The following is a 22944-nucleotide window of genomic DNA, read 5'->3' as shown; positions in this document are numbered from 1 at the left end:
GTGGGATCTGGGATGAGGGGTGAGCTCATTAGTCACCTGTGGCCTCCACACACACACACACACACACACACACACACACACACACACACACACACACACACACACACACACACACACACACTACTGCACTGTTGCTCACACACAGCGACCCTTCCAGTGGGCGGACCTCACACAAAGTAAACCTTCATTCCTGTAGGGCAGCAGGAGGTCGGGCTCCTGTAGGAGGCGCAGAGGGGAGGTACCTTTTCCCAGCGGGAGCCGTTCCTGGGACGGTACTCCACCTCGTACTTCAGACTCATCCATCCCATCTGCACGTCTGCTGAGGGGGGCGGAGCCCAGCGCACCAGGATGTCAAAGTTCAAGCCAGAACGGCTCACGTTCAGCAGAGTCCAGTTCAGCGCTACAGGGGGGTCTGGGTACACTGCATAACAGTGGGGTCACAGTGTCAAATGAAGGGGGTCACAGGGTCACTCTGATTTAAATATTTCAGCCAGGAGCCAGAGATCTGTGCTACCGAATTTTAATGAGGTTTTGTGATTATTGATTATCCAACAATGTGGTAAATTCTGAACATGATAAAGACACTCTACTGTGAGGGCCACACTCTCATTCTGTACATGTAAGAAGGAGACATTTAATGTTAAGGCTGTAAGGTTCCCCCCCAGCTGAAGCAAATCCTTCCTTGATTTGCCCCCCCCCCCTGAGTTCTTCCTCTGTGTCACCAGCATGCTGAACACACCTATATTCTCCACAGTGAAACACAGCTCGTCGTAGGTGACGTTTGTGGCTGTTGCACGCAGCTGCACACAGTAGGAGGTCCAGATGTACGTGTAGGTCTTGTTGAAGAAGCACTCGTTCTGCACGGTGGTGCTGTATTCCGGACACTCACGCCACTCAGTGTACTGCATACTGAATATCACACGCACACCACAATCACACGCACACCACAATCACATGCAGGGATGAGTAAAACAGCCTGGCCTTCACTGAGCTCCTATGCATCTTTATCAAGCAGTAATTACAAGAGTCAAGACTGTGGTTACAGTTACGTGATTAAAAAATTACATTAGCGACCGTGAAGCGGTTGATGAATAACACATAGTACGACGTATAAGCTGAACGGAAAAACCTCTCGGCTCTGATGCGGGTAAACAGGATGCCATGAACTTCCAGAAACGTGCGTAGCTGTTTTTCTGTGTTATTAGGGCACTAATGGCCTTGGTGTCTGAATGGCAGAGCTGCGTGTTCCTGAACCACCACTGCATGGCCTGACCGCGCTGCTCAAGCGCCTCACACACCCATGAACGCAGGTCTATAAAATATATCGAGCAGCTTCTTCCCCTGTAGGTGAAGCACTGTGTGGTTCTCTGGTGAGGAGCACTGAGGGTCTTTCTTACTGTTTCATTTGGAAGAAGACTGCAAGTGCTCCAGGCTCGCTGAGGTTCGTGAAACCCCCGACACTCCACCAACAGCGAAAGGTCTCCTGCTCCCTGGAACGGCACCCTGTGAAGTGGGGTGCTGTGGGCGGGTCTGAGAGAGAAACAGACAGACAGAAAGAGTGAATCAATCTAGAGACTCTGTGAGAGGGCCACACTGGACATCACACAACTGCCAGTTTCTATTAGCAGGCTACATCTCATCCTGCTCACTAGAGGAACCACAACCATCTTACACACAAAAAAATAAACAAAAGCCACACAAAAACACTCATCTTGGGCGCTAGAAAACAAATATTCATCACTAACAATTAGTCACTAATTTTCCAGGCACCTTTATTAGGTCTCTGCCACAGCACACCGAATATTCTGTTCTCTTGCTGCAGAGGGGCTTTTTCTATGGCCCCTCCCCTAGCCCCTCCCACACGCCTCCCCCAGCTCCTCCCACACCCGCTCCCCCAGCTCTCTGGCTCCTATTCATCCATGGGTTTTGCGTAGCTTTAGCGCAGTCATAAATAAGGCTTTAGCCTGTGATTGATTTCTCTCCTCTGCTCGGCCCCTGCAGCCAAATAAATCACCAGCACTTGCATTCAGCTCCACATCATCTCCACTGCAGAGCAGAGGATGGTGTAGAGCACAGAGCAGGACACAGAGCAGATCACAGAGCAGGATAAGACGAAGAGGCCCTGGACCAGGCAAATACCTGAACACATACACATGCATACATACAGGTTAATACTTGGACACACAGACACACACACACAGGCCTGAAAACACACACACATATCCATAAGCTAACACACACACACACACACACACACACACACACACACACACACACACACACACACACACACACACACAAACTAATACCTGAATACACACAAACTCACACACAGTCTAATACTTGTATGCATACACATTCGCGCACACACAAGCACATACATTTGCACACACGCAAATCTTAATTAAGGCTGCATTTAGCTATTATGTTGTTTCTAAATGGAAGCAGCTGTCAGAGAATATCAGAAGAGCTCCAATGGTGGTTTTAATCTAGTTTTGTAGGTTCTGAAACATTTTACCTAAAATGTAGCATTATTATTTCCAGTTTTATTTATCTTTTACCTATTTCTATATCCATTATTATTATTATCTTCTTTAGTTCTTAATTATTTTATCTTAATCTTCTTTTAATTCCTCTCAATTTACTGTTTTATTATTTGTCACCCTTTGTTGGATTGATTTCTTTAAATACTTTATTTAATTAAATTAAATTTCTATTCTATTCCTTTCAAAACTTGTTTTAATTTTTATTTATTGTCATTTTTGGTAATAATAAGCTTCATTTTTTTTCCTTTGAACTGCTGGTGTGTATGAAAGGCGCTGACATAAAGTCGCCTTACCTTGACTAATTATGTGTAATAAAGATGGACATAGTCATACATTCAATCACGATACAATTTTGATTTGTAATGATTCGATATTTGGAGATACACTTACTGGCCACTTTATTAGGTACACCTGTTCATTAACGCAAATGTCACATCAGCCAGTCACATGGCAGCAACTCAATGCCTTTAGGCATGTAGACATGGCCAAGACAATCTTCTGCAGTTCAAACAAAGCATCAGAATGGGGAACAAAGGTTATTTAAGTGACTTTAACGTGGCATGGTTGTTGGTGGCAGACGGCTGGTCTGAGTATTTCAGAAACTGCTGATCTACTGTGATTTTCATGCACAACCATTTTTAGGGTTTACAGAGATTGGTCCAAAAATGAGAAAATATCCAGTGAGCGGCAGTTCTGTAGGCACAAATGCCTTGTTGATGCCAGAGGTCAGAGGAGAATGGCCAGACTAGTTTGAGCTGATAGAACGGCAACATTGCAACCGAGGCAACATTCGGATGGTAGGGTCAGAATTTGACGTCAACAACATGAAAGCATGAATCCATCCTGCCTTGTATCAACAGTTCAGGCTGGTGGTGGTGGTACAATGGTTTGGGGGATTTTTCCTTGGCACACTTTGGGCCCATTAGTACCAATTGAGCATTGTGTCAATGCCACAGCCTACCTGAGTATTGTTGCTGACCATGTCCATCCCTTTATGTGTTCCCATCTTCTGATGGCTACTTTCAGCAGGATAACCCACTATGTCATAAAGCACAAATGATCTCAGACTGGTTTCTTGAACAATGAGTTCACTGTACTCGAATGGCCTCCAGTCACCAGATCTCAATCCAGTAGAGCACCTTTGGGATGTGGTGGAACGGGAGATTCACATCATGGATGTGCAGCCGACAAATCTGCAGCAACTGCGTGATGCTATCATGTCAATATGGACCAGACTCTCTGAGGAATGTTTCCAGTAGCTTGTTGAATTTATGCCATGAAGGATTAAGGCAGTTCTGAAGGCAAAAGGAGGTACAACCCGGTACTAGCAAGGTGTACCTACTAAAGTGTGAGTGTATTTCCAAAGTTCTTATGATTCAATGTGATACAATTTGTAACATTTCTTACTGAAATACAGAGCTGAACAGCTAAAGCATGAATGCCAGCGTTCTGGTATTATGTAGGTCCCCCTTGCGGCACTGAAAGAGCCGTGGCCTGAGGCCTCCATACATCACACGTCACCAGCATGTCCTGTAAGTCCTGTTGGACGTGTGCTGGGGCCTTCATGCATCACACGTGGTCTTCCATCCCACACTGCTCCATTAGTGGGTCTGGAGTCTGGAGGCCATGTGCATGTCTTGGACCGTGTTTTTAAGTCCATTCCTGAAACATTCTGAACATTTCGGAATTTGCAGAGCACATTGTGCCATTAATAGGATGTACTGCAGAGTGTTGAATCGATTACTACCCATGTCTTCATTAAATAAAGAACATTTCATCACAAGTACACAATCTTCAAAGTTTTACATGCACACAGCTCACACACACACCACACTCTCTCTCACACACAGCTCTCACACACACATACACACCTCACTCTCACACACACATACACACCTCACTCTCACACACACACACAGCTCATACCCACAGCATTCTCTCTCTCTCTCTCTCTCTCTCTCTCTCTCACACACACACACACGCACACACACACACACAAACATACACCTCTTTGACTGTTCTGGTCCAAAGCACTTGAACACAATCATCTATCATTCTAAGCCTTGGCACAGCAGGGGAACATTAATCGGGGTGTGTGTGTGTGTGTGTGTGTGTGTGGGATGGGGAGAGAGAAAGAGTGTATGAGAGAGAGATAGAGTGTGTTAGAGAGAGAGGGAGTGTGTTAGAGAGAGAGGGTGGGGTGAGTGTGTGTGTGAGAGAGAGTGAGAGTGTGTGTGGGTGAGAGAGCGAGGGAGGGGTGAGTGTGCTCACAAGGGTGTGCAGTGTGCCAAGGAATATTGGATCAATGTCCATCCCTTGCTCAAGAATCACCACAAATCCCCCCCGAGATGTCAGATGGTAGCTGTTAGATGTTCACTGAGCAGATTAGATGGAAGACTTGCTTATTCTGTGCGATGTGGCCTTGTGTAACTGAGCCAAAGGTAAACACCAGTCCAGTTTCTTAACAAAACAACAGCAGGCAGTAAGTAACAAATAACAAAGCTGTTTGAGCAATGCTCTCAATCAACGTCATTTCTCAAGAATGTGGACTCAGGTGAATGCCAGTGTGTGTAGGCCGGTGTTTTGGTGAAACTCAGCTTCTAAAGCTTTTCCTCAATTGAAAAACATGTTTTCTCCTCATCTGGACAGACTGCTGCTAGCTAGGTTATCAGTTCACACACACCTCTATCACACACAGCTGTATCAGTGAACAAACTTAAAAATCAACAGTCTGTTCTTGGCCAGTTCAAACGTAGTGGAAACTGCTGTGGCTGTGTCAGGTGGAGTATCGGTGGCTATGTCAGGTGGAGTATCTGTTATTGTGTCAGGTGGAGTATCTGTGGCTGTGTCAGGTGAAGTATCTGTGGCTATGTCAGGTGGAGTATCTGTGGCTGTGTCAGGTGGAGTATCTGTGGCTATGTTAGGTGGAGTATCTGTGGCTGTGTTAGATGGAGTATCTGTGGCTGTGTTAGGTGGAGTATCTGTTACTGTGTCAGGTGGAGTATCTGTGGCTGTGTCAGGTGGAGTATCTGTGGCTATGTCAGGTGGAGTATCTGTGACTGTGTTAGGTGGAGTATCTGTGGCTGTGTTAGGTGGAGTATCTGTTACTGTGTCAGGTGGAGTATCTGTTGCTGTGTCAGGTGGAGTATCTGTGGCTATGTCAGGTGGAGTATCTGTGGCTGTGTCAGCTGGAGTATCTGTGGCTGTGTTAGGTGGAGTATCTGTGGCTGTGTTAGGTGGAGTATCTGTGGCTGTGTCAGGTGGAGTATCTGTGGCTGTGTCAGCTGGAGTATCTGTGGCTGTGTTAGGTGGAGTATCTGTTACTGTGTCAGGTGGAGTATCTGTGGCTATGTCAGGTGGAGTATCTGTGGATGTGTCAGCTGGAGTATCTGTGGCTGTGTTAGGTGGAGTATCTGTGGCTGTGTCAGCTGGAGTATCTGTGACTGTGTCAGCTGGAGTATCTGTGTCTGTGTCAGCTGGAGTATCTATGGCTGTGTCAGCTGGAGTATCTGTGGCTGTGTCAGCTGGAGTATCTGTAGCTGTGTCAGCTGGAGTATCTGTGGCTGTGTCACGTGGAGTATATGTGGCTGTGTCAGCTGGAGTATCTGTGGCTGTATCAGGTGGCTGTGTCAGCTGGAGTATCTGTGGCTGTGTCAGCTGGAGTATCTTTGGCTGTGTCAGCTGGAGTATCTGTGGCTGTGTCAGGTGGAGTATCTGGGGCTGTGCCAGGTGGAGTATCTGTGACTGTGTCAGGTGGAGTGTATGTGGCTGTGTCAGGTGGAGTATCTGTGACTGTGTCAAGTGGAGTATCTGTGGCTGTGCCAGGTGAAGTATCTGTGGTTGTGTCAGACCAAACGCGTCTGTACTGGAACTATTACACAAAAGTGCACACGCATGCAACACTACTGTATTCCATGAACCACGGACAACTAAACATGGACAGCTGCTGAATATTTAGTAGTATGCACTTACAGAGGGAGGCACACACACACACGCATGCACGCACACACACACACACACACACACACACACACACACACACACACACACACACACACACACACACACACACACACACACACACACAGAGGTGACCACAGAGGGAGAAGAGGAATTAAGATGTGCCGAGACAGACGGGGATTACGGAAAAAGGTTTAGAATAGGACTTTGAACTTTGGAAAAAAGTTTATGATCTGAAATACCATCACACAGAGCAGAAACAGCATTTACATTCCAACCAGTACAGATTATGAGCCTGCTTGAGGATTGCAAAATCAACATGTTGCTTTAAAGTGAAACATCTCAGCAATGTCTTAAGACAAACATGTCCTGAAGACACAGAGATGAGTGTTTATGTCTGAATATAAGCAGAGATAGGGACATGGAGAAATAGTGAAGGAACACGATTCAGACAAAAGGTCAGAGGAGGAATGTCTGGTGTATGCAGAAAGCATCATACAGAGACAGAGACACTTTCAAAGGAGAAAACCTCACGTAGTTTACATCATTCTCACACCATTTTACCAGTTAACCTTATTCCACCGCTACCAGTTAACCTAGGTGTGCAAAATGTCTCTCAAATCAGAGGTCAGGGTTAGAGGGGGCTGCCTCATTCAGATGGGACCCTGGTCAAAGCTGGTTAGATGGTCATGGTTAGTCCAGAGGTCAGAGGTCACTGGCGTTGCCCACACAGAACACTAAAGTATGCAGGGAGGGAGCACAGCGGAATGGGCGTGGTTTATAAGAGGGTGGTTTAGAGGGGGCGGGGCAGGTGCAGAGCTATGACTGGTTAGACAGCTGCAGCAAACAGACAAGCAAGCTAGCACCCTACTACTGCTAGTTCTGTTAGCCACACCATAACCCAACAGCAAGCAACCAGTGCCAAGGACAATTACACATTGTTAGAACTGTCCGATCTCTGTACTGTTCACACTGCAATTTGCTGTATTGTCTCTCTGGGTTTCCACAACTCCTTTACTTGTGTTTCTCGCTATAGCTCCACCAGGGTTGCCAACTTTTGACATTCGCTTGGAGTGAGATTTTAACCTGGAGAGGGTGGCGAACGTAAGTTGTTGAGCGGGGGGGGGGGCGAACGTAAAATGGACACAAATTAAGTATTATGTCGCGATCTGTCAATCGCCGGTGGTTGGCGCCAGAGCGAACTAGTAACTCATTGGCAGCCCTGGCTCCACACTGCACTCGTAACCTGGTGATTCTTCACACTACAGAATCTGGACTTTTCCAGATATTAAAAAATATATAAATATATAAAGAATGCCAGATATGTTTTGTAACTTTGCAAGCAATTGATGAGCCTCTTGTATCAAGTTCACACATATCAACTGAGAGCCAATTTTTCAGCCCAACTTGGTTATAATTTTGAGTTTTACTTGGTGACCTGTAGGACTGAAATTGTGTAGTGTGAACTTGGCATCATCAAACACAGCAACTCAAAACACAGAGAACAACCATCTGTGTTACATCACTGTCTATCTCACAGTAATAGCAGGATTTACTCTGTAAGAAGCCGCTCAACTCCTGACAGTATTAATACGAGTTACTCTGTAAGGAGCCGCTCACCTGCTGACAGAATTAAAACGAGTTACTCTGTTAGAAGCCGCTCACCTCCTGACAGTATTAATACGGGTTACTTGGTTAGAAGCCGCTCACCTCCTGACAGTATTAATACGGGTTACTCGGTTAGAAGCCGCTCACCTCCTGACAGTATTAATACGAGTTACTCTGTTAGAAGCCGCTCACCTCCTGACAGGACCAGGGCAGCACGTCAGAGACAGCAGCAGCCTGGCTCTGTTCATAGCGTGAAGTACCCGTGGAGACACTCCAACCCTTGTGTGCTTTGCCAGTGCTCAAACACAATTACTTTCTGTTTTCACTCATGGAGCGATTACTCAGACAGCTGCAGTATCCTGGAACACACATACTCTCTGGCAGCAGGGCGGGGCATGAAGATGGCTTTGACTTTAACGGTGTCAGAGAGACAAACAGATATAACAGCCTAAAAGACCTACAGGACAGCTCACAGGACCGACAGGACAGCTCAAAGGACCTACAGGACAGCACACAGGATCTGAAGCCTTACAGGACAACTCAAAAGAATATGTAAGGTAGGTTCTTTAGTGGTAATGAGCATGCTTCTGGAAACCCCTGCTCTCATTAATGAACAGCAACATGCCTGGAACAACATTTCTGAAAATTAAAGATTTTCTTTAATCTCAGCAGAAATATGGAGGGTTGTGGCTGAAAAAGCAATCTCCAGATCTCCAAAGGCGTGTAGACCAGCAGATTATCCAAAACACAGAAAAGGTCAAGAATTTCTTGGAGCTACATGTGACAGCGGCAATGGTGTGTGTTATTTCTCCTCCAGATCCTCATGTCCTCATGCTTGGACAAAAGTTCATATATAACCCAAAAGTACAGATAGTTTTTCTTCTGAAGCTCAGAAGTATGAGTTTACTCTGAAAAGGCATCACTGTATAAAGAGAGAAAGCAAAAGAGACAGAGAGAAAGAGGCAGACATTGGGAGGAGGGTCGGAGGATGAGGGGGTGATATATACAGAGAGAAGATGTTCTAAAGCTCATCTACCTCTCTGCTGCCCCCTGTGAATGAAGATGGTCATAACTGCTGCTCTATCCTGGCGTCTTTCTGACACTTATAACTATCAGCAGCAGGGATATCTCAGTTATGTGACATCTCAGGTGTGGGTTTGGAGGAGAGACAGAAAATGACGAAGGGTAAGAGGGAGAGAAAGCAGTGCGAGGGAGAGAGAGACAGTGAGAAGGAGAGAGAGAGACAGTGAGAGGGAGAGAGAGACAGTGAGAGGGAGAGAGAGAGACAGTGAGAGGGAGAGAGACAGTGAGAAGGAGAGACAGTGAGAGGGAGAGAGACAGTGAGGGGGAGAGAGAGACAGTGAGAGGGAGAGATAGACAGTGAGAGGGAGAGAGACAGTGAGGGGGAGAGATAGACAGTGAGAGGGAGAGAGAGGGAGATAGACAGTAAAAGGGAGAGAGACAGTGAGAGGGAGAGACAGTGAGAGGGAGATAGACAGTAAGAGGGAGAGATACAGTGAGAGGGAGAGAGTAGTGAGAGGTAAAGAGAGACAGTAGAGGGAGAGACAGTGAGAGGGAGAGATAGACAGTGAGAGGGAGAGAGAGGGAGATAGACAGTAAGAGGGAGAGAGACAGTGAGAGAGTGAGTAGTGAGAGGCAAAGAGACAGTGAGAGGGAGAGAGTAGTGAGAAGGAGTGGCTTGCGGACTGAGCACTGGACAGTGCTACAACTGTAAACAGATCTTAAATGTAAAAATAACTGCCATGTACTCACAAGCACAAACGTAACACAACAGAATATGAAGATGTGACATTCAATCAGCACACACACTCTTGCGCAAGCCAGTCACCTGTCCACACAGACACAGTACGTCAGGAACCAGCCATTAAAACAGAAGCACAGCACCAGGCAAGAGACAAATGTTTTAAGGGCTCTCTCTCTCTCTCTATTTATCTCTCTCCTTTCTCTCTCACTCACTCATCTCTCTCTCTCTCTCTCTATTTATTTCTCTCCTTTCTCTCTCACTCACTCATCTCTCTCTCTCTCTCTCTCTCTCTCTCAATTTCAATTCAATTTAAGGTGCTTTATTGGCATTGCTTCATTTGTTTTGCCAAAGACTGAACAATACTAATAACATTGAACACTGAACAGATAACAGTTAAGCTCACAGCTTTAAACACTGCAAAATAGCTAAGGAATAAAGACATATACAAATACATGAGCAAAAAAACAAAACAAAAAACAAAACAAAAACAAAAAAGCATAATTAATAATAATAATAAATACACACACACACACACACACACGGGGGAACCAAATGTATATTTGCATATACACATTAAGAGACATGGATTCTATGTATGAGCTGTGTGTGTGCGTGTGTGCGCATGTGTGTGTGCATTTATTTGTGTGTGTGCATTTGTGTGTGTATGTGCGTGCCCGTACGTATGTGTGTTTGAGTATGTGTATGTATACATGCATGCGCACACACATGCTTCTAAAAAGACAAAGTCAGACACTTTCTGCAAAGAGACACAAATATGCTTCTCTATCTAACTCTCTAACAGTGATCTCAGGGGAAGCAGTGTATGACCTCAGGACCATAATCCCCTCTAATGCCTTCATTATTCCAGCATCACCTGAGTTACTGCATAGATAATGAGGACAAGATCCTCCATTTAACTCCCACTAAGACGCCAGGTCCTTCTAGCCCAGTATTCGAACAGCCATTGTAGTATCCAGATTCTTGTATTGTAGTAACTCTATACTATTAGTAGTCCAGTATTCCAGTAGTCTAGTATTTCAGTTGTCCAGTATTAAAGTAGTCTAGTTTTTAGTAGTCCAGTATTTTAATAGTCCAGTATTTTAGTCATGGCCTGGCGGTTAGGGAACTGGTCTTGTGACCGGAGGGTCATGGGTTCGGTTCCCAGACAGGCCATGACTGAGGTGCCCTTGAGCAAGGCACCTAACCCCAACTGCTCCCCGGGTGCAGGGCTAGGGCTGCCCACCGCTCTGGGCACGTGTGATCCACAGCCCCCTAGTAATCACTAGTGTGTGTGTGTGTGTGTTCTGACTGCACAGATGGGTTAAAAGCGGAGGAAAAATTTCGATTGGGGTGTAAAAATCACAATTGACAAAATATGGCACATTATTATTATTAATAGTCCAGTGTTTCAGTGGTCCAGTGTTTCAGTAGTCCAGTGTTTCAGTAGTCCAGTGTTTCAGTAGTTGTAACGCTGCGGAGTCAGGAGGTGGACACAATCGCTGCAGAGAACTACATTTATTTAAATCAGGAGCAGGACTAGCTCCTGTGATCTCAACCTTGCCAACACGTATGGCACGGGTTCGGCGTGGCATATTGATCAGACATTCAAACAAAACCCATCACAAAATCACACACTAGGGTTGTCCCGATCTGATATTTGGATCGGATCGGCCGCCGATATTAGCAAAAAATGTGTATCGGTATCGGATCGGCAGGCACGAAAAAATGCTGATCCAGACTCCCGATCCAGTTTTTTTTTTTACTTTTAAAGTTATCGGTAAAAATGTCAGTTGTGTGGGATTATTGTACCTTAAAGGATGACAAAGATGAAAAGGTAAAGTGCAACATATGCCACAGTAAAGTCAAGCGTGGTGGTAAAGCTGTAAGAACTTTTAATACAACCAATCTAATCAAGCATTTAGCGAAATACCTCCATAAACAACATAACGAGTTTCTAAAGAAAACCGAAGACAAAAAGAAAGGTCCTACACAACTAACACTGGCAGAAACTTTTCAATTGAAGGGAGTGTATAGATGGGGATGGAGCAGCAAAGTGTGGAGTAGAAGGCATTTTGCTTTTAATTAGTTTACGATATGTGCACGGATTTTTTTTAAGCTTTGGTTTACATTTGTTCAAGAGCACTGATGGATGTTAATGTTAATAGACTTTGTTAATACACTATTTTCCACTCAGGTTGTGTGTTTTGCTTTTTTAATATAATTTACAATATTATTTGCACTTGTGGCTTTTTAATCCTTGTTTTACTGATGCTATTTCTGTTTGTTATTTAATATTTTGTCTATTTTGAGTTTATTAATTGCTAAATAAACAGGTCAGTTTCTCCTTACCAACCACTGTGTATTATTCAAACACACCTAATTCAGCTGGCTACTTGTTATCAAGAATAAAACGCTTTTCAACATGAGTTTGACAACAAAGTAAGTTGGCTAAATAACTTTAAACTTTAATACATGCTCGGATAGGCCGGTATCGGCCGATATCGGTATCGGATCGGAAGTGCAAATAAATATCGGTATCGGATCGGAAGTTCAAAAAGCTGGATCGGGACATCCCTATCACACACTGACCCAAGGACAGCGATAACCAGGAATAATATAAGACAGGAATAATATAAGAGTAACAAATTCGAGACACAATGTCTAACAGAACTAACAAGTCGCATCGCAAAACTGAACTAAATATAAATATCATACAAAGAAAACAACTAAACAAAACAGGCAAGACTGAAGACACATTACAACCAAACTAAAAGGACATTTTACATACAGAGGACAAGTAACCAAACTGGAAACACATTTACTTACACCAAACGTAGGAAACTCAACAAACAACCTGAATGAACTAAAGATGATACAGAAATACAAACTAGAAGCTTCAGACTTCGACAACTTGAAACACGACTGATCATAGAAGCCCTAGAAACAGGAATAACAAGGAGGCAGGGAAACGAGACTACAGACACTCACGACATGAACCAACCTAACAAACACAACCCAAATAACTTAAAACAGCTGATAGGAATAACATAGGGCAGGGATTAACAAAAGGGGCATGACAAATCATAACAATTCAACCAAAGGAAAACTAAGGAGGGAACAAAGGCAGGATACCCACAAAGGGGACAGAGCTAAGTCCAGTATTCTAGTATTTGAGCATTCTAACAGTCCAGTATTCTAATAGTCCAGTATTTTGTAGTCTAGTAGTCCTGTATTTTAGTAGTCCAGTTTTCAGTAGTCCAGTATTCTAGTAGTCCAGTGTTTTGTGGTCCAGTATTCTATAGGGGTGGGAATCTCCAAGCACTCTACGATTCGATTCGATTACGATTCAGAGGTCTGCGATTCGATTATAAAACGATTATTGATGCATCTTGGTAGTTGCAATCCATGATGAATTAACTTCAATTTTATTTCCATTTTAAAACTCCCATTTTATTTTATATTTAATCAAATGAAAGCAATATGGCAAGTACAAGGCCACACTCCAGAGAACTGAACAAAGAAATACAAGCTGAAAAAGTGCACCTGTAGCAGCATGTTTGCAGTAAATTAACAGATTTCAGCAAATGCCAACTCTTAACCAACATTATGTGCAAACAACAAACAAATATGTGGTACCAAAACCACAGCTTCCACACAAGAGTAGAATTATGTGCTAGCAGCTGACTTAAAACAATAATGTGATAAAAAAAGCGAATTATTTCAAATCATTTCGAGTACATGTATAAATATAAATAATAAATAAAAAGTGTTTTGTAGTCCAGTATTCTAATAGTCAAGTATTCTAATAGTCCAGTATTTCGTAGTCTAGTATTCTAGTAGTCCAGTATTTTAGTAGTCCAGTATTCCCATAGTCCATTATTTTAATAGTCCAGTGTTTTGTGGTCCAGTATTCTAGTAGTCCAGTATTTTAGTAGTCCAATATTCTAGTAGTTCAGTATTCTAGTAGTCCAGTATTCTAGTAGTCCAGTATTTTAGTAGTCCAGTATTTTAGTAGTCCAGTATTCCCATAGTCCAATCATTTAATAGTCCAGTGTTTTGTAGTCCAGTATTCTAGTAGTCCAGTATTCTAGTAGCCCAGTATTCCAGTAGTCCAGTATTTTAATAGTCCAGTATTAGTAGTCCAGTATTCTCAGTATTCTAGGAGTCCAGAATTCTAGTAGTCCAGTGTTTTGTAGTCCAGTATTCCTGTTAGGGATGTCCCGATCCATCTTTTTGAACTTCTGATCCGATGCCGATATTTATTTGCACTTCCGATCTGATACCGATATCGGCTGATACCGATACCGGTGTTACAGTTAATTCAGTTCCCCCTGTTCCCCCAAAACCGTGCATGTGTGAAATCATCACGCATTAGTCTGCTGCTGGATTATCGCCTTTACTCGATGTATACATGTTATAATTGGGGTTTGGTTTTGTTTCTCTAGCTAAATTTTACTTTGCGTGCTTGTGACTAACTGTGCTGTAAAGCTCAGGTGTTTTAGCAGAGGATACAATGTACAAAATTAGTTGTATATTTTGTTGTTTATGCTACTTTTTGAGCCTCTGTATGTTTTAGTTAACTTGCTTGCTAGCTAGATTTAATGCGTCGGATCTAATATTTTTATTTTAGCTATTATTAAGTTGCCTTTAAATTTCGTGCATGCATGGTTTTGGGGGAACAGGGAGAACTGAATTTACCGTAACACCGGCCTATCTGAGCATGTATTAAAGTTTAAAGTTATTTAGCCAACTAACTTTGTTGTCAAACTCATGTTGAAAAGCGTTTTACTCTTGATTACAAGTAGCCAACTGAATTAGGTGTGTTTGAATAATACACAATGGTTGGTAAGGATCTGTTTATTTAGCAATTAATAAACCAAAACAGACAAAATTATAAATAACAAACAGAAATGGCATCAGTAAACCAAGGCTTAAAAAGCAATAAGTGCAAATAATATTGTAAATTGCATTTTAAGTTTGTCACGCTTCACAAACGTTTCTGCCAGTGTTAGTTGCACCTTAGTTAGTTAGTTTGACATTTCTTTTTGTCTTTAGAAACTCTTCATGTTGTTTATGGTGGTATTTTGCTAAATGCTTGATTAGATTGGTTGTATTAAAAGTTCTTACAGCTCGGACATTTTTACAGATAACTTCAAATGTACATGGGCGTCTTAATGGTTAGGAGATGCCACTGAGTTAAATTGGGGAGATGCTATGCTCGTGTGCTGAAGGTGTGCTGGAAAATGTGGACCGGATTTTACTCTCACTTGCGAAAACACAGCAAAAACTGGAATGGATTATCTAAATGGGTGCGCTGGATTGAACTTAAAAAAAACTGGATCGGGAGTCTGGATCAGCATTTTCTCATGCCTATCGATCCGATACCGTTACGCATTTTTTGCAAATATTGGCGGCCGATCCGCCGATCCAAATATCGGATCGGGACAAGCCTAATTCCTGTAGTACAATATTCTAGTTGTCCAATATTCTAGTAGTCCAGTTTTTTAGTAGTCCAATATTCTAGTAGTCCAGTATTTTAGTAGTCCAGTATTCCCATAGTCCAATAATTTAATAGTCCAGTATTCTAGTAGTCCAGTATTCTAGTAGTCTAATGTTTTGTAGTCCAGTATTCTAGTTGTCCAGTATTTTAGTAGTCCAGTATTCTAGTAGCCCAGTATTTTAATAGTCCAGTATTTAGTAGTCCAGTATTCTCAGTATTCTAGGAGTCCAGAATTCTAGTAGTCCAGTGTTTTGTAGTCCAGTATTCCTGTAGTCCAATATTCTAGTTGTCCAGTATTCTAGTAGTCCAGTTTTTTAGTAGTCCAGTATTCTAGTAGTCCAGTTTTTAGTAGTCCAGTATTCCCATAGTACAATAGTTTAATAGTCCCGTATTCTAGTAGTCCAGTGTTTTGTAGTCCAGTATTCCAGTAGTCCAGTATTTTATGTGTGCAGTATTCTAGTAGTCCACTATTCTAGTTGTATTTGGCTGAAAATGTGCAGAAACCTCAGTACTAAAAACCACCAACGTTGGATCACAATTAACAGGTTTTAATTAATAGGTGATACACAGGTTATAAACATGGTGATAAATGTGATAAACAGGTTATAAACATGATCTCTGGGGTAAGAACACACATGGTCTCTGAGGTAGGAACACACATGGTGTCTGGAACACACATGGTCTCTGGGGTAGGAACACACATGGTCTCTGAGGTAGGAACACACATGGTGTCTGGAACACACATGGTCTCTGGGGTAGGAACACACATGGTCTCTGGTGTACGAACACACATGACCTCTGGGGTAGGAACACACATGGTCTCTGAGGTAGGAACACACATGGAGTCTGGGGTAGGAACACACATGGTCTCTGGGGTAAGAACACACATAGTCTCTGGGGTAAGCACACATGGAGTCTGGGGTAGGAACACACATGGTCTCTGGGGTAGGAACACACATGGAGTCTGGAACACACATGGTCTCTGGGGTAGGAACACACATGGTCTCTGGGGTAAGAACACACATGGTCTTTGGGGTAAGAACACACATGGTCTCTGGGGTAGGAACACACATGGAGTCTGGAACACACATGGTCTCTGGGGTAGGAACACACATGGAGTCTGGAACACACATGGTCTCTCAAGTAGGAACACATATGGAGTCTGGAACACACATGGTCTCTGGGGTAGGAACACACATGGTCGCTGGGATAGAAACACACATGGTCTCTGGGATAAGAACACACATGGTCTCTGAGTGGGTACAGATCTGAGGTAAGTTCAGTACATCAGTACAGCTGGACATTGGTAACCTTGCTGAACAAACAAAGCTGAGGACTTACACAAGACTGCGGGCTCTCCCTCCCTTCTCCTCTCTCTCTCTCTCTCTCTCTCTCTCTCTCTCTCTCTCTCTTCTCCTCTCTGCTCCTCTCTCTCCCTCTCTCTCACCCCAATCTCTCTCCTCCCCACTCTCTCACCTCCCCACTCTCTCACCTCCCCACTCTCTCTCTCTCTCTCTCTCTCTCTCTCTCTCTCTCTCTCTCTCTCTCTCTCTCTCTCTCTCTCTCTCTCTCTCTCTCCTCCCTAAGAGACAAGCAGAGTGAACCTCTCCCTAATTCCAGACGCTGGTGTATATAAATATGCTTGTTCCAGTCAGAGTTCATCCTGGACATTCTCGGGGGGTGGAGTCCCCCGCTACTGCCACAGTAACCACTAATTACCTGCTACAATATGGTCGCGTAACCATAGAAACCTACATAGAATTTTTTGTTTTGTGAGCCGATAAAAAATATTGACGTGCAAAACCTGTAGCGTACAACCCAGCACAGCCAGTAACCCCCAGTCTGGACTGTACACCTCAGCAGTCTAACACCAAAACACACAGACTATAATCTATACCTCAATATCACCTATAATCTACTATAGATTCCAGCCTAAAACACACCACAGCTTATAACACACTATAAACACACCATAACCTATAGCACACTATAAACACACCACAGCCCATAACTCACTATAAACACCCCACAGCCTATAGCACACTATAAACACACTATAAACACACCACAGCCTATAACACACTATAAACACACCACAGCCTATAAAACACACCACAGCCTGTAAGCCACAAAACAATGCACCTTGTTGTGAACGACTAAAGAGTGTAAACCCTATAGCCTAAAAACAACCTCTAGCCTAAACAGACCGTCTAGCCTAAACACACTCTTTAGCCTAAACAAACCCCCTAGCCTAAACACACTCATTAGCCTAGTCTTTCTGCTGTAATATAGAATATAAAAGAAAACTACAGTTATGATCTTACTTCTACAGAGGTTCTTGAGCTGCAGAGCTGAGGTGTCTGTATATTACGTTCTCAGGAATTAAAGTCCTCACATCACACGTTTCCAGTTTTAAGGTAATTTCTTTTTTTTTTTTTAAGGTAGTTTCTTTTTAATCTTTTTACATAAAATGCTAAAATATGTTAAATGTACACTTTATGAACAGAGATACAAATGTTATATTTACAGTAATGCTTAATATTCAGTCTGTAGAATGTATGTGTCCTGTTCTGAAATCAGCATACAGCACTGGGGATAAGTGGTTTTTCCATGTGAACATTTAAATAAAACTATTTTCCCCTTAACTGTGCACTTTATAAGATATGAAAGAATGTCAAACTAAGTTTATTTTTTACAACAAATGTGTAACACATAGGATCAAATAGTAATTAATGTATTAAATTCATCCATTGAATACTAATTGAAAAACAGTGCCGTTACACCATTACACACCCCCACCTGCACCCCACACTCATCTACTCAAAGAATTACTGCAACATAATGTAGAACCTTTGCTTACTATAATTAGGCTACATCTCCAAATCCTTTAAACTAGCAGTCATCAAGCCACTAATAAAATTAATCCCCAGGAACTGAACTGTCCATCTATAGGCCAATCTCTAACTTGTCGTTCATTTCCAAAATTCTAGTGAAAGTAGTTTCTTCGCAACTCTCTTATTTCTTAAAGACAGAACATGCTCTAGGGATATTTCAGTCTGGATTTAGACACCACCGCAGCACTGAAACTGCGCTGATTAAAGTAGTAAATGATCTCTTAATATCCTCTGATAAAGGACACGTTTCTTTTCTTGTACTATTAGACCTTGCTGCTTTTGTCACCATTGATCACAACATTCTACTAGAGACACTCATTGGCTTAAGAGGTCAAGCACTCTCCTGGTTTAAATCCTACCTGACAGATCATTACCAATTTGTACTTGTTAATAACAAAGTTTCAGAAGGTACAAAGGTAAAATATGGTGTCCTACACGTCCTTACATTGCTATGCAGATGATACTCAGTTGTATATATCTTCTAATCCGGATGATGTCAATACTACTCCCAAAATTGAGAACTGCGTCCAGGACATAAAAAACTGGATGGCGTCCAACAATTTTCTTCTTCTAAATTCTGATAAGACTGAGGTGTTGCTTCTTGGACCCAAAGCTGCTAGAAGCACTTGGTCTGATATTCCTCTTACTCTAGATGGCTTTTCAGTAACACCTAAAGCTTAGTTGTCACTATTGATTTGGATCTTTCATTTGACACATACAATGTCACTAAGGCTGCCTTTTTCCATTTATGTAATATCGCTAAGCTGAGACATTTAGTCAAGTCAACTCAAGTCAAGTAGTTTTATTATCAATTCTATATTATCAAATCAATTATCAAATAAGTACAGGACATACAGAGATTCGAAATTATGTTACTTTCCCAAGTTACAGCAAAATAACACGAAAGTTCACTGAGAAGTAAAATAAAATTATAAATAATACAAGAATGATAGACAATAACTGTACAAGGTCACAGATATAGACATACATACGACAAGCTACACAAAACGGGACAATAGTTCCCAAGATCCAAGAGACACAAAAAATAGAAGACAATAGTTTACTTTCGTTAGCTGATGCAGAGAAGCTGGTCCATGCTTTTGTCTCATTAAGATTGGACTACTGTAATGGTCTTATAATTGGATGCTCTAAACAGTCCCTAAACTAGGAATCATAACTAGGGCTAGAAAATTCGATCATATTAGTCCTACTCTCTTGGCGTTACACTGGCTTCTGGTCAAATATCGAATAGATTTTTTAATTCTTCTGTTGACCTATAAAGCGTTAAAAGGTCTTGCTCCACAACATCTCAGTGAACACATTGCATACTATAACCCATCTCGCCTTTTGCACTCCCAAAATGCAGGATTTCTCTTAGTTCCAAAAATTTGCAAGACTACAGCCGGAGGCATAGCTTCTTTGTTAAAGCCCCTTAGTTATGGAATAACTTTCCAGCTCCGATCCAAGATTCTGACACAGTTCCAATCTTTAAATCTAGACTTAAGTCTCACCTATTTAATCAAGCCTTCAGGTAATATGCTATATGTGAAGATATGGAGCTCGGGGGCCACCAGTCATTGAGTCTTCTGGTAATCCAGCCATGTCATGTGATCACTCTAGTTGTGACAATGACTTGGGTGGAAAGCAATGGCTAAGTGAGCCCTCATGGTTGGATGTGCCATTGCTGCAAGAGGACACGCTGATGCCAATTCCTACCTGAAGCTCACCATCTGCATTGAAGGGACTGTGATTACTCTGCCTGGAATTAGAACTATAACTATATTTGAACTATAAATGCGGACTTCCGCTAGTAGGCCGCCCAATGGAGGATGGGTTGCCTTTTGAGTCTTGGTCCTCCCAAAGTTTCTTCTTAATCCCTGCAATCTTAGGGAGTTTTTCCTTGCCATTTTCACCTCTTGCTTGCTTATTAGGGATCTGAACCCATATGATTGTAAAGCTGCTTTGTGACAACATATGTTGTAAAAAGTGCTATATAAATAAATTTGACTTTGACTTTGATGTGATGTTTCCGTGCAGACATCTTCAGGTTTGCCCAACCATACATCGTAAGATGACAGGAGGTAGTAACATTCGAATATGTCACTACCTGATTTACTGTATGAATTCTGATCCAATCCCCAATTGCATGCACCCTGAAATCTAGGGTTGTTAAATATGTTATTCTGAACTCTGCTGCATATTTGGACAGGCCATTTTTAAACTCCAGCCCAAGTCCTAAAGCCTAATGGTGCAGGGCAGAATTAGGAGTATGAAATCTAGAGCACTTCTCTATAATTCTCTGTAACAGTTTGTTTTGTATTAGATCATCACTGAACATGTCCCTGGACTTTAGACAACATCAAATGTCAGACACTGATTGCAGAATTGTTTGACCAGACAAAAGTAAAATGTCTTGTTTGCTCAGTCTTGAAATCTTGTCCTGGTTGAGCATCCACCACCAGCCCGATGCAGTGGGGAGACATGACTCAACAGCTCGCACCATGATTTAGCTTCCCATCATGCACAGGGGCTGGGAGCTGTTCGGAAATATCTCAGCATCTTGGCATAATTTCATTTTAAACATCCAGCACCATAATATTCCAGGTCAGAATGCAATGCAGTATTAAAGGTGGAGTGTTAAAGGTGGAGTTAAAGATGGTGTTAAAGATGGAGAGATAAAGGTGAAGTGATAAAGGTGGAGTGTTAAAGGTGGAGTTAAAGATGGTGTTAAAGATGGAGAGATAAAGGTGAAGTGATAAAGGTGGAGTGTTAAAGGTGGAGTTAAAGATGGTGTTAAAGATGGAGAGATAAAGGTGATGTGATAAAGGTGGAGTGTTAAAGGTGGAGTTAAAGATGGTGTTAAAGATAGAGAGATAAAGGTGATGTGATAAAGGTGGAGTGTTAAAGGTGGAGTTAAAGATGGTGTTAAAGATGGAGAGATAAAGGTGATGTGATAAAGGTGGAGTGTTGATGGTGGAGTTAAAGATGGTGTTAAAGATGGAGAGATAAAGGTGATGTGATAAAGGTGGAGTGTTAAAGGTGGAGTTAAAGATGGTGTTAAAGATGGAGAGATAAAGGTGATGTGATAAAGGTGGAGTGTTGATGGTGGAGTTAAAGATGGTGTTAAAGATGGAGAGATAAAGGTGATGTGATAAAGGTGGAGTGTTAAAGGTGGAGTTAAAGATGGTGTTAAAGATGGAGAGATAAAGGTGATGTGATAAAGGTGGAGTGTTAAAGGTGGAGTTAAAGATGGTGTTAAAGATGGAGAGATAAAGGTGATGTGATAAAGGTGGAGTGTTGATGGTGGTATGTTAAAAGTGGAGTGTTAAAGGGCCAGTGCTTTTGCACTTTCAGATATTTTTGTGTTATTCGCCAGTGTCTGTGAAACATCTCGAGTGAACTTAACTCTGAAAATCATCTCAATACATTTGAATAAACTACTGAATACGGTTCTGACCCTTCAACTTCCAGTCCTTGCACTGAGACTGCTCACTAATTACCGACATTCATAAGCTGATGACTGTTTAAAATCAGCCTTTTGTCATGTGTTGCTGTTGTAAAGAGCACAGATTATGATTCGTTAGGAGATATAATGAACCTCCAAGCTTCATGAATCACTTGTAAGGTCATTAGTGGTAAATACTGGTCATTTTTTGCCTTCATCAGATACACATAATAAAACAAATGACTGCAGAGGTCAACAGTTTCTGCTGGATTTCAAAGCTGTGAACACAATCACCTGAGTTGGATTTCTTTGCTGTATTGTCATTCTAGGCCCATCCAGTACTATGCAAATGCTTTGTGCAGTGGAATAAGTCTGTAAACATGATTTGTATGTGAATATAAAATGAGTTCTTGACAATCCTTAATTGCAAAAATCAATAGCACAGATTTCATCGTTTTGTGCTAGTGCAAATCCTTAGTTTAAAGCCAAAAGCCAAAATACAGTTTAGAAAAAGAAAAGAACAGACATAGTGTGACCTGAGTAGCACACTGCAGCAGTGTTAATTTCGTTGACGAATAATTTTCGTCATAGTTTTCGTCAACGAACCTTTTTTCATGACGAAAACGAGACGATAACTAAATAAAAAACTATGCGAAGGGATAAAAACGATGACGAAATTAATGGACATTTTCGTCAACGAGTAAAAACGAGACGAAAATATTGGCCAGCGACGACATCTAATCAGACCTGATTTAGTTTAGTGAAAGGTAGGGATAAGTTAAGAAGAGATCCAGCTGTAACTACTTTAGCGTACACGGATAGGCGGGACAAACCGGGTAACCGTCCAATCAGAACTAACGTCTTCACATCGCACGGAACCTGGTAAGAACACACCAGCCTGTGAACTGTGGCCACTCATGAAATTCAACTCGATGTTAACTCGACAATGTCAGCAGGGAGAAAGATGAGCGGCGATATATGGACACATTTCTCCTTTGACTTTGAGAAAAAGAATACGGTGTGTAAACCATGTGGGACGATGATGTCGGGAAAATACGACAAATGAAACGACATCAGCGGTCTATGGCATTGTTGTTTTTACGGCACCCAGTTTTATATACAATGTAATATGCATTGTTCATAAACTACATATGCTTCTACATATGCTTTTCAGGTAGATCGGACCTACTGGTCATCAATGGTTTATTATTGTTATGCTCAATAAC

At 42.2% G+C, this 22944-nt stretch overlaps 1 protein-coding gene across 1 annotated transcript in view; it reads right to left on the bottom strand.

The window, feature by feature from the left end:
- Positions 1-22944, bottom strand: part of ghra (growth hormone receptor a) — a 42638-nt gene that overhangs the window by 8359 nt on the left and 11335 nt on the right. The window contains 3 exon segments of the mRNA XM_077003297.1: positions 243-421; positions 740-909; positions 1398-1530. Of these exon segments, the coding sequence (XP_076859412.1) occupies positions 243-421; positions 740-909; positions 1398-1530 (482 nt within the window).

This window comes from Brachyhypopomus gauderio, chromosome 4 (assembly GCF_052324685.1).
Source record: "Brachyhypopomus gauderio isolate BG-103 chromosome 4, BGAUD_0.2, whole genome shotgun sequence".
Taxonomy (NCBI): Eukaryota; Metazoa; Chordata; class Actinopteri; order Gymnotiformes; family Hypopomidae; genus Brachyhypopomus; species Brachyhypopomus gauderio.
The sequence above is the reverse complement of the archived record's forward strand: the minus strand, read 5'-3'. Positions and strand labels throughout refer to the sequence as shown.